The sequence below is a fragment of the Desarmillaria tabescens genome, assembly GCF_030435595.1.
Source record: "Desarmillaria tabescens strain CCBAS 213 chromosome Unknown EV420scaffold_1, whole genome shotgun sequence".
NCBI classification, from domain to species: Eukaryota; Fungi; Basidiomycota; class Agaricomycetes; order Agaricales; family Physalacriaceae; genus Desarmillaria; species Desarmillaria tabescens.
Window position 1 is genome coordinate 267,781 of NW_026848300.1, and position 15,664 is coordinate 283,444.

A 15,664-nucleotide genomic window follows, 5' to 3' on the forward strand; every position below is an offset into this window, starting at 1 on the left:
CTTCTATTTCCACGTATTTGCCGTAGTCTTTTCCTACGCTTTCGGCTGCTGATTCGAGTTTCATCAGGTGTCCTTGCTTTATTTCTGCCATTTTTGACGAGGTTGTCGTGTCGTAAGACGCGTCACCTATGTTGTCAGGTGGGTCCGAGCCACCGGACATTGATATTTTGATTGATGTTGAGTTTTGTGAGAGTTTACAGAAGTTATATACGCTATTCTATCCTCGCTAGCCCTTCGAAATCCCTTTGAGCGGTGGTAGAGTACCGTGGGAATATTCGTGATGGTGACTGTAACGGATCAAGAGGCGTCCCCCGTCACCCGTTACGCATCCTCAATGCCCCGTTCCTGCCCCTGCGGTGGCACCCTGTTCCCCCACCCCCCCTGGTTCGAGCGTTCAATTGGTCCAACCCCGTCACCCGTCACACCAAGGTTCGAATTGAATGAAATATACAGTACAGCACTACAGTATGTTCATTGGAAAAATCTCAACAGCAATATGCCTCACCGCACACTGCGCACAGCTAGCACCATAAGCCAAAATTGGTATTGCTACCTCAGCGAATTATCTGAGTTTCACAGTATGGAATTGTTTCGCATTCTCTAGCATTCTCCCTGTAATGGATACTAAGGAATAAGTATGAAGGACAATCTATTAACCCACAAATATGTCCAGTTCATATCTCAAGGCCTCCGCTAAAGGTATTTAACTCATATCCATCTCGAAGTGCTCCTTCAATTAATATATCTCAATAAGCTCAGGCATACGTTTAGTCGAGCTCACACCACGAAGATCGTCGTAGACTATGGACAGGTCAGTGAGTGAGTGGAGACAAGCCAAGCCCTTGTATCTAGAGCAGTCGAGCAAACCGGCAGATTCCATCAGACGGATCGCGCTTTATTAACCGACGTTTCTGCGTTGTTTTGGTATCGAGAGTACGTACGCAAGAAGAAGAGAACAATGGGTATTTTTTCCACCGGATTAACAGATGTCAAATCTATTCCACTGTAGTTACAAAAGTGTCTCCAGATCACGAATCAAAGCCTCTGATAAAGGTCTGCGACTAGCATCCGTCTTGAAGCAGCCTTTCAACAATACCCAGATCTGCTTAGGCATTTCAAACGGCATCTTTGGCTGAGACCCATTCACCAGGACTTCATGGATAATCGCCCCTTCTGTCCAGATGTGAGAGAAGGGAGGCTTGCCACTGTATATCTTCCAAAAGCGAGTTGGTTTTGGTTTTGGAAATCGTGCTGCAGAGAAGAAACTTACCTCGATAACTGTACACCCATATGAGTAGACGTCTCTTGCTGTTACATATCGTTGATCGAAAAGTCGAATTGCCATCAGCTCCGGAGGAAGCCACCGTAAAGAACCGCCCAGACGAGACAACGACGAGCTCCCTGGGGCTTGAGATTCGGCCACCAGTGCTAAACCAAAGTCGGACAAGCAGCAATTAAAGTCGTTGGTAACAAGTATGTTAGCCTGCATAACTCGTTCATTAGATGATAATCTTGAAAAGGTGTTACACTGACTCCACGAATGTCGCCGTGGACTATAGGCGGGTTGAGTGAGTGGAGATAAGCCATACCTCTCGCGATTTCTATAATCTGAAAGAGTCAAAGTCAGCGAGAGCCATGGCTTTCGCGAAAATATTATACAGATTGCAGTCGATTGTGGCAAGGATTGCGCTCAAGGAAAGACATGATATTTCCGTTCTTCATCCACGGAGAAATCAGGCAAAAACTTGGGGCAAACAAGTCCCTCCGAACACCCAGGAAGGGAAGAATGTTTGGGTGCTTCAAATTCCTCCACAAAAGGGCCTCGTTACAGAAGTTCTAAACGACGAGTGAGAGGCCAACGATATGAATGCAATAATACCGACGTACTCTGATTGTTTGCTCTCTTTTTTCAATGCCATTGTCCGTAAAGAATCTGAGAACCTTGAAGCAGACGGGAGTTCCGTTCATTCGGCCTTTCCATATATCCTGAAAACGGTTAATCTCACAAAATCTACGTTGAGATAGGTCCTTACCGCAAATCCACCTCCCCAAACCGGGTGGTCACCAGTATGCCGTCTGGCGGCCGGGCAGGAAAGAGACATCGGAAGGATGCCATATATCTTGGCAAGCAGCAAAAGACTGTTCAGGCATCGCGATCGGTAGGTACCATCTAAATTTGATACAGTAGCATCGCATTCCTGCATAAGCATATGAGCGTCTATCTACTGGATGGTACTTGAGATATGCGTACCTGTTGCAGGAAGTTAATGGCTAGAGTCGGGTCCTCATTCGCAATAGCACATATGTCTCTCCACGGCTTGTTAGAGGAGAGAAAATCTTGCAGCACCGTGGCCATTGGCCCAAAAACTAAACGACTTTTCTCCAAAGAAGGGCTGTAATTAGACTCTTCGCCAGAATCAGACCCGGATTCATCAGATCTCCCATCAATGCTATCAAAACTCTCATTGAAAGTCGTAGCCCGAGTGCTGGCGCTTCCACTAGCATCGGAAACGGAATCAAAAGTGAGCGTAGTAGCAATAGATTCAGTATCTTTCGCAAGCTCAGGCCGACCGATGCGAGTCTAGAAGTTTTATGGGAGCACGCTTGATACGTCCACAGAAATAGCTCACCAGAAATCGACGGCGGATGCAACGAACATCTTCAAGAATGTCCATTCTGAAAGCGAGAAGCTTAGAATATTTGCGGAAGCCTCCATACCGCACCTGCGCCCTCTCGATCTTCTCAGAAAGTATGGCAAGTTCACTATGTTGCCATTGAGACGAGGCAAAGACGGCGAAGAGGGGACGGCGTACTGCATGAGCGCTACCTCACAGAATATTTCGCTGCATCCCTCCTGCAGAATCTGAATCAATTCTTTGGCACGGATCAACATACCGCCGATGTCAATAACATTTTCGCTATCAACAAAGCCCTAGGAAGAATATCAATCATGAATGCACGCTTTCGTTTGTCAACGCCAACAGTTTACCGTTAACGATTCCAACAACGCACAAATACGGTTGTTTGGATCAGGTATATCTGAATTTGTGCCACGGTCCTAGGTTTAGAGGTCGCGTGAAGATCGCAATACAGGAACGCGGAGCTTAGACGAACGGGCTCGTCTTGTGTAACGTCCGTTCTTGGAGCCCTACGCTGCGAACTACTAGCACCGATACTCGTAATAGACTGGGTGTTGGACGAGTCCTGTGCGAGACATTTAATATTATATAACTAAACGTGATAGATACTCACATCTTCACCAAAAGTATTCCAATATGCTACTATCAAACTTAGATCATCTTGAAAGTCTGGATCGGGCCCAAAGCCAGGCATGTTCATCATGATCGATGTGTTCTGCTGCGAGTCAAGCGAGGAAAGATGAGGACATGAGCCAGACAACGAAGCTGAGGAGCCTTTCCAAGGGAAGGGGCTGAGCAGCTAGCAGACAGAGAGGTTTGGCCCTATGGGACATTCGCACGAGGAATCGATCAAGGGTCGCATTGTTCCATCAGATGGTAACAGCCTGAAATAAGACAAGCGACGCTTCATCGACAACTAGTACCCGACGTTTCATACATTGTTTTGGTGTCGAGAGTACGAGATCGCATCATATCCACCCAATGTCGTATGAGAAATCCTAGCAGAGACTACGATTATGATTTCGACTTGCGCACGCAAGGCAGAAGAAAACACTAGTTGTCAACAGCAGGTAGGACTCGCCAATACAGCAAGAATTCTGGTGACATAGGCCACTGCACCTATGTGTAGGATGAGAAAGGTCTAGAGTGAAGTGATTAGCATTTGTTCAAGATTCGACTGATCCGGTTTTCTGGTAGAATCAAGAATATCAAACCTCTTTTGCATAGAGACCAGCTGAACCGATTTTATACTGTCCTCCCTCAATCTGGCTGACAATGTCTATTTCGATGGCTTTGAAGGCCAGTAAGGCCTACATGACTTATGATTCATGAGGGTTTGTCTGTTTCCGAGTGATGTACCTGTGAGTAGCTCGGTCTTCTTTAGCCACACATTCGTACCAGCCACCTCTAGTCATCGCCGTCACCATAATCATCATCGTCATCATACGAGTCTGGATCCGAGTACTAAGGGGCATTGGGTTATCAACCTGACAATACGTTTCCTGGACCCACCTCAGGGTCTGAATACGGCTCGGAAGAGGCTGGTGACGAATATGACTCGTCCTGAAAGAATATTAGATGTCATCGTGAATAACGTGCACCCAACTAGCCTCATAACCATCATCTGATTCACGGGAGCCTTCGGGAGAGGCTGGTGGTGAGTATATCCCGTACTGAAGTAATATTAGTTTCTCAATCTGAGAACATATCATCCGGACTCACCTCATGGTCCGAATGTAGCTCGGGAGATGCTGGTGGCGAGTACGATTCGTACTGGAATAACTTTAGATCCTATTGTGAGCAATATACACTCAACCTACCCCATATCCGCCGTCTAATTCAGGGGTGCCTTCGTATTCCTGGCATCGGCATTGACAATTAGATTTCCTTATGTTTCAAGAAAGAGACGCACTTCGTAATATTCGGAGTTGTCGCCGGGGAAAGGAGGCTCTTCCTGAGCATTCGGCCAATTAGACATGGTGTGTGGAATCTATATCAAAGATATAATACTGACTTGATCTAAGCCATAGCTATGATCCTGCCATACACGAGATTGTATGAGAACTCTGGAAAGTGGGAAAGAGGCAAAACTCACCTCGAACTCTTGCGCAGCGTTGTCGGAAGGCGGGTGATACTAAGTGTGAAAGGATTGCATCAGATTTAGTGTTCATGAATGCGCGATATTCATGACGCACCTCGTATTCTGGACTTGTTTCTCGCTGATAAGCTGTGCCGTCTTCGTAGTCGTCCTGAGGATGGTTCAGGCCTCCGCACATGCTGTACTTATAGTAAGCGTAGCCTGACCTCGCCATAATAGTTTGTAGGGGAATCATTTCTTCCACTTTCAACATCCTGTTCACAGAAAGCCATATTAGAACTGCCTCATCATAGCATATATGCGGTAATATTACCTCGTCGCTCCCATATCTTTCATACGAATTTTCTTCATCACTGGAATTGTTCTGGAAACACGTTGAATATGCCCATCTTTTAAACAATCAACAACTTACTCGACTTCCCAACTCTTGTTCAAGATACCCGGTAGGTGCGTATTCCCTAGCGCGCTGAATTGTGTAAGATTTCATTGTCCATGGGTTCTTCTCGTTGAAACTCACTACACCATCCGCTTGTGATCCTCGCCAGCCCATGTTTCGCGTATAATGCTTGTATGAACCAGAGTTTGTAGTCGCCCGGTAGTCGGTCACAACCTGCTCTCGGGTGCCTCTGGAGTACCTGACGCGCCCTCCTGCATCCACAAAGTCCTAAACGCAGATTTTATCAAAGAAAAAGTGAGAGACCTCTCCTTCATCAAGAGTACAGACAGGGCTCACCACTCTTTCCACGGTTTCTCGTGTTTCACGAACGTTGACTGACCTGGACGTGTTATCGTACCGCGAGTACACAAGCGAGCCACGCCCATCTCGAGAGTGGGCCCTGAGCATTTTAGAATCCATAAGACAATCGCCGTCCTTGGACTACGCGTGAAAATGAACAAAAAGTTTTGCAAATAAACGAATGAACGGACGCGTCAGTGGTGGTTGAAAGAAAGTGTCAGTCGGTCCGGTTGCCCCGATTTGGACGTCCGAGTCAACTATCGTTCCGCCAGGATTTTCCGACAAACATGACTACAGAAACTATCAAACAACCCTCTTTCCAATCCAGCTCCCCTTACCCATTGAAACTCAACTCCGCCTGTAAAAACTTTGATGGTACACACCATCTTGCAGGCCAAAGGAAGAGGAACGACGTCACGCTTCCTTTTCCTTCTCGCGCTCCTTGACCAAGTATCCTCCTTGGCCCTCACGAGCACATACTCATCGCATAACTCTGTCTCCAAGCCACTGATGGCTAGGAGAACGTCGTGGATATCGACTACTTTGTCTTCAGGAACTGATTGTTGGATGGTATTGTGTGGTGGCATAAGAGAGCGTAGAGCTAAGTTAGGTATACGAGACATTGACTGCTCAGATATCAGACGAGTGACACGAGAAAGAGGGAGTCATTACGAACGTCAGGGAGCCGTTCGTCAGTGAATGACCATCCGATTGCCCATCTTCTGGTTTGTCCTTGGACAAACTCGGTGATAGCGTAGTTCTCAATCTGCGTTGACGTCAATCTTATGCATCGCGAAGATCAGCCCTGAAAATTAACTCACCGAAAGTTCTCTTAACAATTCAACGACTTCTTTCAGAGAGGACATCTTTCCCAGCATTGAAGTATACCATCTGATCGTCTCGTCAACATGATTTTAACGCGTATTAACAGGATTACCTGCAACGTGCGCCTAGCTGCTTGCTCTCCCTCACCATCTGACACACGAATGACGCCTCGCCGCCAGAAGTTACCATCTCAATAGGCGCACCAGTACAAACCTTTCGTCTGCGTGAGAAGCAGCTAAGATAAATGATTGTTCTTTACAGCATTTGGATCCATAGCTTTCCCTTCTGCCGACAGCATTACTTCATCCAAGGATGCGTAAAAGGGTGGATTACACATCGTGAAGGAGAACCTTAGAGAAACATATTTATAAAAGCTGAAACGAGCTACGAGAAACTCACGATTCATCGGGGTACGTCTTCAGCGGGAAAAGAATGGGCTGATCGGGATGCGCTTGAAGCACGCGTATCCGATGGCCAAGATGATTTCTCGCGATGTTGGAGTCGGCTAGTTGGAAAGACGCGTCATCGAGCTCTACAGGTTGGTTCAAGAGTTATTGTACCGAGGCATCTCAATCTTAACCTTTGACTCGCCAGTAGCCACGAACGACCAGTCCAGTTCAAGTTTACATGCAAGCAGAGGGTAGATTGCAGATGCGCCTGTTCCTCTTATCAGGAAAAAATCAGTAGCATTCTCAATCAACCAAGGAAATGTCAGACATATCAACCCCACACACGCTCGAGGACGGATGTTCCCGCATAATGTCTTGTATCCAGAGTACATAGTTCAATCTACGTCCAATCACTCATCAGTTCTTCGGGATAATGATCGACGAGCACCTACCTGTTCGGTACCTGATTAAATAAATGAACTTGAGAAAGATATGAAGGACACAATATGCCATTACATACTGGAGGACATAGGCGATCCTCAGGCAACACGACGTCAACGCCAAAGTCCCGGTATAATAAAGCTTTTGTTAGACATCTAGGACGCGTCAAATTCGTGACTGATGAAGATATATGAGATGTTTTCTCGACCTCTGAGATTCTTCGTTTTTGAAGTCAATCGTCTTCAGGGTGCTGCTCGAAGGTGACGGTATCAGGCTGGATACCTTTGCCGGTTAGCAAAACGGATACCATTAAGCGTAAGCCGGAGCATACTGATTCTCAAGATCGGGATATGCCTTGGCTAGCTCGACGAAGTCTGTCGCTCGGCGGTAAATGTTCCGGTCGTGCATGGAGATTGTTGTGAAAGATGTCTGCAAATTGCCGTCACTATGGCTGTGCCCTATAATTGTGCTTGTTTTCTTTGAAGGATGCTCCCTTCAACGCGACATCCCCAGTGCACTGCCACAAACGCGTGTTTTTTTTTCATCACTCTACAATGAGTATCTCCGCTAAAATCTTCGTCGCACTCTATCGCGGATCGACATGAGCCTCACTGTACACGCTTCAGGTCAGGACAACTACTGCTGATCCCAGCGACCGACATACTGACTCAAGTCGCCGATTTTTTCATATCCGCGTTTTGGCCGCTGTGAGGATTACATTCAGGTCCATGACGACAGATGGATGCTCATTACTACCGACTCGTACATGCTTTCGCAAGACGCCGGCCAACTGGATCGTCGGTACCGGCGTTTTCACCTTTCACTCAGGTATGCTCGTGGCGGCGCATGTGTTCGTTCGGTGCCATAGCTACTGCGGAGGTGTAGACCTGCAAAATTAGCCGCCTCAATCGTACCTGCTTACGAGACGTTCACTGATTTTCTGGAGAACTCGCCGACTCAATTTAATCGGTCAGATAACCTCATTCCTTCCTTTGAAGGCCGGACATGCTCGGGACAGGAAAGTCGGTGCCGAGTGCTTGGATCACACGTTATTGTCCATAAATGTTCTCATTTTACGGAGCCGGCTGCCGAGGTGTCCAACTTGACATGAAAAGACGTATGATGATGGGTGGGTCAGGCCCACAATTAGCAGAACACTATGTTTTTGATACCTAACGGAAGTTCACAATAGGGAATACTGAGGCTTTGGGGGCGGGCGTAAGAGCTGGTTTTTTTTGTTGAGTCAAAAAACCATGCTGATTAGATGCTTTGACAGAATTCTCTGTTGATTCCTATCAGGCTGCTGCTGTGGCGTCGTCTTCCGGAAGGCAAACGTCCGCCAGAACAACTAACGACCATGCTAATTAGGAATGGTATCACGAGGCGCCACAAAAACTTATCGGACATTGTAAGCATCGTACAAAAAATAGCGACAGTACGATTCTTTTCCAGCGTTATCTCCAGCGTCCTCACATTCCATTGTGGCGGACAAGTCAAGTCTTGCGAAAGAAGCCTACCCAGCAACTAGCATAGCATCTTATCACGAGGCAGTCCCAGGTGCTCTAGCCAAGGCTTGGCCCGAGATGCGTACCGAGCGAACATGCTTCCGCTAGACCATCCGCTCCAAAATCTTTATCATTTTTCGAGGCTGGATGTCGCGGAATTCTGCAGACCGGAACCGACCACGAGAGAGTGGGTACGGATGAGTTCCGCAGGGAGATCGGCAAGAAAGAAACAAGTGGAGCGCAGGGACAGTGACACTGACGACGTGCATTTGGTGGTAAATGAAAGAAGACTGTCGTCAAGGACTCTGCAAGTGGGCGAGGCCGAGTTCCTGGCCAAAAGATCAGCGACTCGAGAAGGAGGATCACTTTCCCAATTCGGAAATATGACATTTTGACGCGAACGGATAAAAACGATGGCACCGAAAGCCAGGCCCATTTTTTCCTCCCAATTACCACCACCACCATCATCGTTCTCGTCGCTCGCTGTCCTCGATGGCATCCACTCGTTCAACTCCCTTCTCCATCGACGAGTTTGCTTCGCTCGTCGAGAACGCCCTCGACCTCGACCACGAGCCAGATGTCTCTATTAGCGTCCCTACTACAGCTTGGTTCGACTCGCCGTCGCCGCGTAGGCCAGCGTCGTCGTCTACTGTCTTTTCAAAATTCAAGCAGCTTGTCTCGCCGCCCCGTCAGCGCCTTCCTCAACCTGAACTCCCACAGGCTCCCGCCGTACCCATTCCCACTGTCTCTTTAGTAGCATCCAAGTCGTCCGAGTTTGTCCCTTACCTTCCCATTCCATCCCGACGGGAACTCGAAGCCCGTCAGGCATGTAAAGAACGGCCTCTCAGCACCCCGCCTAGTTCACCTACTTCGTTATCTACACCGACCGACACAGAATCAGTTTGGATGGATAGCGAGCTAGGGAGCATAAGAAGTGAGCCGTCGTCGACTAGCACAGGCGATATCGACGATCCCTTCGCCAAAGGCTCCGTCCAAATCATCCACGTCCCTGCCTATCCTGGATACCATACTCCCAAGAAAAAGCGTTCCCGCCCAACTCCGCTTTCTCTCGCCCCGCCCCGCCATGCTCCACCTTCTTGCCCTCTTCCTAGCCCTCCCGCGACTCCCTCTCCTCGTAAACGTCACCCATACGCGTCGGATTGGACGCTCGACCTGCCTACCGCTCCACGGAGCAAAGTACCACCTCATAACCCTCTCAACCCTCTCAGTCCACGCCGAGGGCTACATAGGCGCACTGGTTCTCCCTTCCCTCTTACCCTCACCCTACATGACACCCGACCTATCAAAACCAAAACGCATCTGACGCTGGATCACAATCCGTGTCGGTTGGTGTTGGGTGAGAATGGGCTTCCAGTGTCTCCTCCGGGGACACCAGAGCGTTTCTCAGTTGAGTTTGAGACTCGTGAGGCTGATTGGGTCGACATGACGGACTCTGACTCTGAGTCGTCCCGAGAAGAAAGTGTTGAGACTCCCGTTCAGTCCTCTTTCTCGTCACGGAATCAGGACGACGACGCTGAATCCGTGACCTCAGCGTATTACACCGCGCGGTCTAGTTTGTGCTCTCAGATTTAATTTGTCGGGTATGTGTTCTTATTTTTTGTGCCTCGTTAATCTGATATTGACGCCCATCCAGATTATTCTCTTTTTCTGCTTTCTCTGTATCGCTTTACCGCATCTATCGCCTAACCCAGCTTTCCTGCCACTCCTTAAATTTTCTGTGTACCTCAGACCCACATCTTCGTTTTCCTGACCCGTGTATCCCCGCCCGTTTCGTTATTTTATTGTTAAGATAATCCTAAAAGTTGTCTCTCATTCGCGCTTTCTGGTTTTTGTTTACATGTACCTGTATTCCCCCAGCTATTGCTCATACCAGCTATTAATTGTTGCTACGTAACTGTCCTTACCTGTAAGTAATACTCCGTCCGTCTTTGTCAGTCAGTGTTTTGATAGCTGTAGTAGTGAAATACGAGGTCTCTGACGTTGATGTCATGTATGCGCTGAATAGGGTTTTCTGAATGTCGCGGTCCCGTGCCCAGGCGCGCTTCTGGCCTATTAGTACGGTACGATCTTCTCAGTGAATTGCTAGATGAATTACATAAATAATTCGAGAAGGTAATAAATGCGATGTTAAAGAGAAGATGACAGCACCATTATGATTATTGCTATTTTCAAAAATGATGAGATTCTCGAAAAAGAAAAAAAAAGTTTTGACACAACGTCCAATGCCGTGGCCAGCCCGATCTCAGCATGCGCCATCTGAGACAACCCACAAAACCTATGATGTCGATCATTGCAGCCCCCTGAATGCCGGCTCAGAGACCTTTTAGCGAGGCCCAAAACTTTTAAATTATTTTTTCGGAATCTCATCATTTTTCGAAATAGCAATAATGTCGGGTTCGTGGGGATTGGGCTACGCGCTAAGTCACTAGCTCAAGTTAACTTAAACTTCAAGATGGATTGCTAGTATTCGACGCGGGAGCGACTGGAAGTTCGCGATGTTGGCAGTGCGCCGAAAGAGATAAAATATATGGTGTGCATTACCAACACCATGGTATGCGGTACCCCTTGGTTCAGAACAAAAGTCTTTAACAAGGTTGTCCAACGTCTGTGCAAGCCTCCTTTAAGTACGAAAGCAAATTTGAGAGTCGAGATTTTCAGCATTTCCGGATGAACCGGGTCGGAAAACTGGAAAACTGGATTTATCGAATTGTCCGGACCGTTGACCCGACTTTTCCTCTCAACTTGAGACCATCACCTATGTCTCTCACTTTGAAGGTAGCATTTGTTTCCAATTTGTTTTTCAAGTTTCTATATTCCAGTTCTCAAGATGTGGGCATATCTCTGAGTGAATTTTTGGAGGCCAAGCCTGAGTACCAGACTCGCTAATCGCCTCTGCAGGCACTACAACTCGTACCATCTCTTCTGTGGCGGTAGAACTCCTCGCAGATCGACGGAAATGGCCGCTTCTTCAGAGCAATGCTCGTGGTGGTGTTATCTACATTAAAGCTACTATCAGATGCGCGACCCCTTCGGGCTTGCGTTTATCGTCGTGCTGTATTCAGCACGAGGGGGATTCTTGCAGGGCTAGGCATCCCAGTGGAGTCCCGGTGACTGGATACATGATTCCTGTAGCATTCTGAAGCCACTTACTGTGTCTTCGAGTCGCCTTAAAAGCAATATGGAAGCGTTGGCTATCTATCGACGTCGATGAGCAACTGAGCCTAGCCTTTCGGAAATTTCGAGTCCTTCTCTCCGGCTGCCAGATACTTTATGTTCCCAACTCTCCGCAGTCTTCGGGTAATGTTCGTTCGTACGAGGACACCAGTGACAAGTAGCGATTTCCCTCATAATTCCGGATTTCCGATTGGTGAAACTACATGCCCGACTCGGAGAGACCCGTCGACCTTGGGATCATTACCCCAGTCAATCACACAGGAAAATCTAATTCTTACGATGAACCTAATAGTGACTGTACCTTGATTCGAATGCCCATATGGTAGCCCTGCTTCCTTGGGGTCACCCCATCACCGACTTCGAGTCAGGTGTCTTCGGCAGATGACCCGATCCAGCACCAAACTGTTTTCAAAGTAACACCGCGACTATTTTAACCGAGCAGTGGCAAAACTGTCTCTTCATCACCTTCACCCATCATGGTCTCTTCCCTGGAAAAGTTTTCCAGCGAAACCGTCCATGACGAGCTGGCGGTCAGCGACATTGACGAGCGCAAATTACTGCTCAAGATCGACTTGCATGTGCTGCCGTACATTTGTGTGATGTATACCCTGGCTTTCCTGGACCGGTATGTTTGATAAGCTGATGTGGGGAAGGCGTTGACTCCAGACGTTTTCTAGTGTGAACATTTCGAATGCGGTCCTGTTCGGACTCAAGGACGACCTGAAGCTCGTCGGGAATCAGTATAGCACGGCTCTTGTCATCTTCTTCGTCCCGTACATCCTGTGCGAGATACCCTCGAATATCTTGCTCAAGAAGCTGAAACCGCACATCTGGTTGTCTTTCTGCATGACCATGTTCGGTCTTGTCACTATGCTGCAAGGATTCGTACAGAACTTTGGCGGTCTGATGGCGACGCGCTGGTTCCTTGGGGTCTTTGAGGCGGGTGAGTATATGCGCGTCTGTGGGTTTCGGTGTGCTTACTGGAACGGTTAGGCATGTTTCCTGGATGCTTTTACCTCTTGGCGATGTGGTACCGCAGAGAAGAGTCGCAGAAACGGTATACGTTCTTTTTCTGCTCGACAACTTTGGCTGGTGCGTTCGGCGGGTTGTTGGCCAGTGCCATCGGGAAGATGGATGGAGTAAGAGGCTATGGTGGGTGGAGATGGGTGTTCATTCTTGGTGAGTTGACCGTGTATTGCTGTGATTGTAAGATCTGAGTGAGCTTGTCCATCCAGAGGGCCTTGCCACGGCTCTTTTCGGTATTGCATGGTTCTTCTTGCTGCCTGATTTTCCGGAAGAGGCGAAGTTCCTTAGCCAGGAGGAACGTGACTTTGTCAAGAAACGTCTGGCCGCCGACGTTGGCGCTTCTGCTCATCAAGAGAAGGCAACGTGGCGCGATATTCTAGGTGTTTTTAAAGACTGTCAGTACTTTTGTGTAACTGTTTTTTCGAAACTTGCTTATTCGTCCGTAACTAGACAAGATTATCATTGGAGGCTTCGCGTATTTCGGACTCATTGTGCCGGCATATGGATATGCTTACTTCGCACCGACTATCATCAATCAACTAGGATATGGAAGTACGTTCTTTATGCTGTCTCGGTCCTGCCTTTTTTTATCAAAGCCTGTTCTCTAGCTATCCAATCTCAGCTACATTCCGTTCCACCATGGGCGGCCGCGTTTGGTTTCGCCATGACATTAGCCTTTATCTCTGACCGCTTACGCCACCGATGGTTCTTTACCTTCATATCCGGCGCCGTCTGTCTCATCGGTTTCGCCGTACTACTATCAGACCCTGCGCGGCACAGTGTCAAGTACGGAGCGCTCTTTCTCGCCGCGTCAGGTGCCTATACTTCAATGCCCATCATCGTCGGGTGGTTCAACACCAATTTGGCGGGACACACGCGCCGCTCTGTGGGTTCGGCATGGCAGGTCTCCTTTGGTAACATCGGAGGAATCATTGCCTCGTTCTCGTTTCCGACGGGGGATGGCCCGAGGTATATAAAGGGATACGCGATATGCATGGCGTTTGTGTGCTTAAGCATGGTATCAAGTGCAGCTTATCTCCTTGCCCTCATATTTGAGAATAGACGGAGAGCGAGGAGCATACAGCCGGAGGTTACAGAGAAGGAAAGAGAAAGACTAGGGGACCTAAATCACGACTATCGATACATATACTAAACTATGGTCGGGTAATTATGTATAATGTCGGTCGGAATAAAACTATAGAATTTTCGTTGGGCAGTTCCACCCCAAGCACCTTGCCTCCTTGGTGTTCCCATTATGCTACCCGACGTCCGCGGGAGCCGTCATCTGTCTCTGCCGGTATGTCCTGCTCAATTTCCCTTTCCCACATACATACCGGAGAGGTAAGGCGTATACGAATTTCCTTTGCCATTAGCGCTGTCACTGAACTTTGCTCGTGCTTTATCTCTGAGAATGATAGGCTTCAGGTGAGGGGCATCCATGAAGCCTATAATAGCTCCTGTCAACCTGGGGAAGCCTAGGTTGAATATCCTCCCCATACGTATTACTGTGCGCATAGCCATGCTAACATTCTCGAACGTGATGAAAAACACAGTATCGTTCTCTCTGCAAACACCGTCAGCCTAAGGAGACAGTAAATATGGAGTGCTAGACGTACCTTTCCCGGCGAGTCACCTGTGTTAGGTTACCCTGATGCCTGAAGATTTCGCGTATTTCTGGTATTGACTTCGTGCCGTTGACGGTGAGGACTAGCGTGCGGCTGGCACCTAGGCTGAGGGCTGTGATAAGACTACGTGAGACGGTATATACAGTCTCTTGTATCTGCAACCCCACGCCCAATTCATCGGCCTTGGACTGATATTGCCTCACGAACTGCTGTGCGGCAGTGGAGGTGGCGAATTCCAGGTGCATCAACTAGGCTGGTTCGTTAGATTTATGATAAGAGAGAAGAATGGGTTGTCATTCTTACGTCTTTGGCAGGATGGAGCCCACAGAAAAGCAATGTCGGGGAGACGCCCTGCCACTCGTTTGTCCATTCTCGGCATGGGAGAGATTTTTCTGGGCCGGTCAGGTTGGTTACGAACACAGCGCGTTTTACGTTCTCCTGGTGCTCCTCTTCTGGATTGTACCATTCTGGAAAGTTGTAATCAGGTTCTTCGGCGTCGCAATAGGTCATTTTGGTGCCCTTGAGTAACGGGGAACGAAATATGTTTTCTTTTGCCTGTACAGAACCAAGATCAGATACAGGAAATGAAGTAGAAAAAAAGACGCACATCCATGGCCTGGGATAAACACATGAAACGGACGTCAAGCCGCGATGCATTCCGGTCAAAGTGCCACGATTCGAAATCCTGTCGATTGCCGCGTCGTTGAGGACACATGATGGCCTTGAGCTGCTGCTCTGGGACGTCTTGGGGTATGTGTTCGATTCTACATGTCCTTGATAGCCCTGTGTACCCAATCGCAGCTACGAGGTAGACGGCCAGGGATCTGTCTGTCCGGACGAGCTTTAAATTCAGCTTCGAGTCGTGATAATTTGCGATGCATTGTTCTGCACGCTTTGTACTGAGGCAATTAACGAGAAGACCTCGGCCGTAATACGAGGGAGATATCGTCTCTACAGGGTTCAACTTGAGAGGAGCAAGGACGCTACCGATATTATTGAGGTAGTCCTTTGGGAGATTTCGGATGGAGATGGTACGACTGGGTGAGAATGTATTCTCCTCCGCTTTTGCGTTTTGTTCGCCAAAGGTGAGATCGGGAAGAGTGTGCAAGCGACGAAGGCTGGATGTTACATGTCGTACGGGCAGACGGAGTATCATGGCATCGAAAAAAGTCGCAAGTTCACACG

At 48.2% G+C, this 15,664-nt stretch overlaps 6 protein-coding genes across 6 annotated transcripts; 2 read left to right on the forward strand and 4 right to left on the reverse strand.

The window, feature by feature from the left end:
• Positions 1-759: 759 nt before the first annotated feature.
• Positions 760-2,630, reverse strand: EV420DRAFT_7992 (kinase-like domain-containing protein). The gene is made up of 7 exons (XM_060483496.1): positions 2,252-2,630; positions 2,034-2,198; positions 1,888-1,986; positions 1,660-1,836; positions 1,534-1,608; positions 1,271-1,483; positions 760-1,213 (listed from the first exon to the last, which is right to left on the reverse strand). Exons 1-7 carry the CDS (start codon positions 2,354-2,356, stop codon positions 1,010-1,012), a joined length of 1,038 nt encoding a protein of 345 aa, XP_060338879.1. The 5' UTR covers positions 2,357-2,630; the 3' UTR covers positions 760-1,009.
• Positions 2,631-3,731: 1,101 nt separating this feature from the next.
• EV420DRAFT_7766 (uncharacterized protein) lies at positions 3,732-5,719 on the reverse strand. Its single transcript, XM_060483423.1, has 13 exons — positions 5,471-5,719; positions 5,255-5,401; positions 5,150-5,203; positions 5,051-5,101; positions 4,944-4,991; positions 4,835-4,888; positions 4,735-4,773; positions 4,654-4,677; positions 4,552-4,593; positions 4,460-4,498; positions 4,362-4,412; positions 4,250-4,312; positions 3,732-4,202 (listed from the first exon to the last, which is right to left on the reverse strand). Exons 1-13 carry the CDS (start codon positions 5,591-5,593, stop codon positions 4,122-4,124), a joined length of 816 nt encoding a protein of 271 aa, XP_060338880.1. The 5' UTR covers positions 5,594-5,719; the 3' UTR covers positions 3,732-4,121.
• A 25-nt stretch (positions 5,720-5,744) lies between these two features.
• EV420DRAFT_1658325 (S-adenosyl-L-methionine dependent methyltransferase) lies at positions 5,745-7,536 on the reverse strand (the record flags this gene model as incomplete). The annotated part of the gene is made up of 10 exons (XM_060478878.1): positions 5,745-6,099; positions 6,150-6,239; positions 6,295-6,364; positions 6,411-6,511; positions 6,558-6,648; positions 6,698-6,828; positions 6,879-6,963; positions 7,016-7,100; positions 7,204-7,346; positions 7,460-7,536. Coding segments are annotated over 10 exons (1,228 nt in total), but the record flags the coding sequence as incomplete, so codon positions are not given.
• Positions 7,537-8,738: 1,202 nt separating this feature from the next.
• Positions 8,739-10,530, forward strand: EV420DRAFT_8026 (uncharacterized protein). The gene is made up of 2 exons (XM_060483513.1): positions 8,739-10,234; positions 10,288-10,530. Exon 1 carries the CDS (start codon positions 9,126-9,128, stop codon positions 10,224-10,226), a length of 1,101 nt encoding a protein of 366 aa, XP_060338882.1. The 5' UTR covers positions 8,739-9,125; the 3' UTR covers positions 10,227-10,234; positions 10,288-10,530.
• Positions 10,531-12,169: 1,639 nt separating this feature from the next.
• EV420DRAFT_8086 (major facilitator superfamily domain-containing protein) lies at positions 12,170-14,085 on the forward strand. The gene is made up of 6 exons (XM_060483545.1): positions 12,170-12,453; positions 12,506-12,771; positions 12,822-13,007; positions 13,064-13,249; positions 13,305-13,406; positions 13,463-14,085. The coding sequence occupies exons 1-6, from the start codon at positions 12,305-12,307 to the stop codon at positions 14,005-14,007; spliced, it is 1,434 nt and encodes a 477-aa protein (XP_060338883.1). The 5' UTR covers positions 12,170-12,304; the 3' UTR covers positions 14,008-14,085.
• Positions 14,085-15,664, reverse strand: EV420DRAFT_8071 (uncharacterized protein). The gene is made up of 4 exons (XM_060483541.1): positions 15,087-15,664; positions 14,783-15,034; positions 14,471-14,727; positions 14,085-14,418 (listed from the first exon to the last, which is right to left on the reverse strand). The coding sequence occupies exons 1-4, from the start codon at positions 15,633-15,635 to the stop codon at positions 14,163-14,165; spliced, it is 1,314 nt and encodes a 437-aa protein (XP_060338884.1). The 5' UTR covers positions 15,636-15,664; the 3' UTR covers positions 14,085-14,162.

Bases quoted from the DNA above. Each gene is read 5' to 3' on its own strand.
- EV420DRAFT_8071 (XM_060483541.1), bottom strand. From the start codon at position 15,635: ATGATACTCCGTCTGCCCGTACGACATGTAACATCCAGCCTTCGTCGC. The intron at 15,035-15,086 runs GTGCGTCTTTTT...GGTTCTGTACAG, and splicing joins GTTTATCCCAGGCCATGGAT to GCAAAAGAAAACATATTTCG. The intron at 14,728-14,782 runs GTAAGAATGACA...GAACCAGCCTAG, and splicing joins GGCTCCATCCTGCCAAAGAC to TTGATGCACCTGGAATTCGC.
- EV420DRAFT_7766 (XM_060483423.1), bottom strand. From the start codon at position 5,593: ATGGATTCTAAAATGCTCAGGGCCCACTCTCGAGATGGGCGTGGCTCG. The intron at 4,992-5,050 runs GTAATATTACCG...TTCTGTGAACAG, and splicing joins AAAGATATGGGAGCGACGAG to GATGTTGAAAGTGGAAGAAA. The intron at 4,499-4,551 runs GTGCGTCTCTTT...TGCCGATGCCAG, and splicing joins ACAACTCCGAATATTACGAA to GAATACGAAGGCACCCCTGA.
- EV420DRAFT_8086 (XM_060483545.1), top strand. From the start codon at position 12,305: ATGGTCTCTTCCCTGGAAAAGTTTTCCAGCGAAACCGTCCATGACGAG. The intron at 12,772-12,821 runs GTGAGTATATGC...TGGAACGGTTAG, and splicing joins CCTTGGGGTCTTTGAGGCGG to GCATGTTTCCTGGATGCTTT. The intron at 13,407-13,462 runs GTACGTTCTTTA...CCTGTTCTCTAG, and splicing joins CAATCAACTAGGATATGGAA to CTATCCAATCTCAGCTACAT.
- EV420DRAFT_7992 (XM_060483496.1), bottom strand. From the start codon at position 2,356: ATGGCCACGGTGCTGCAAGATTTTCTCTCCTCTAACAAGCCGTGGAGA. The intron at 1,987-2,033 runs GTAAGGACCTAT...AACCGTTTTCAG, and splicing joins TTTGGGGAGGTGGATTTGCG to GATATATGGAAAGGCCGAAT. The intron at 1,214-1,270 runs GTAAGTTTCTTC...CGCTTTTGGAAG, and splicing joins ATGGGTGTACAGTTATCGAG to ATATACAGTGGCAAGCCTCC.
- EV420DRAFT_8026 (XM_060483513.1), top strand. From the start codon at position 9,126: ATGGCATCCACTCGTTCAACTCCCTTCTCCATCGACGAGTTTGCTTCG.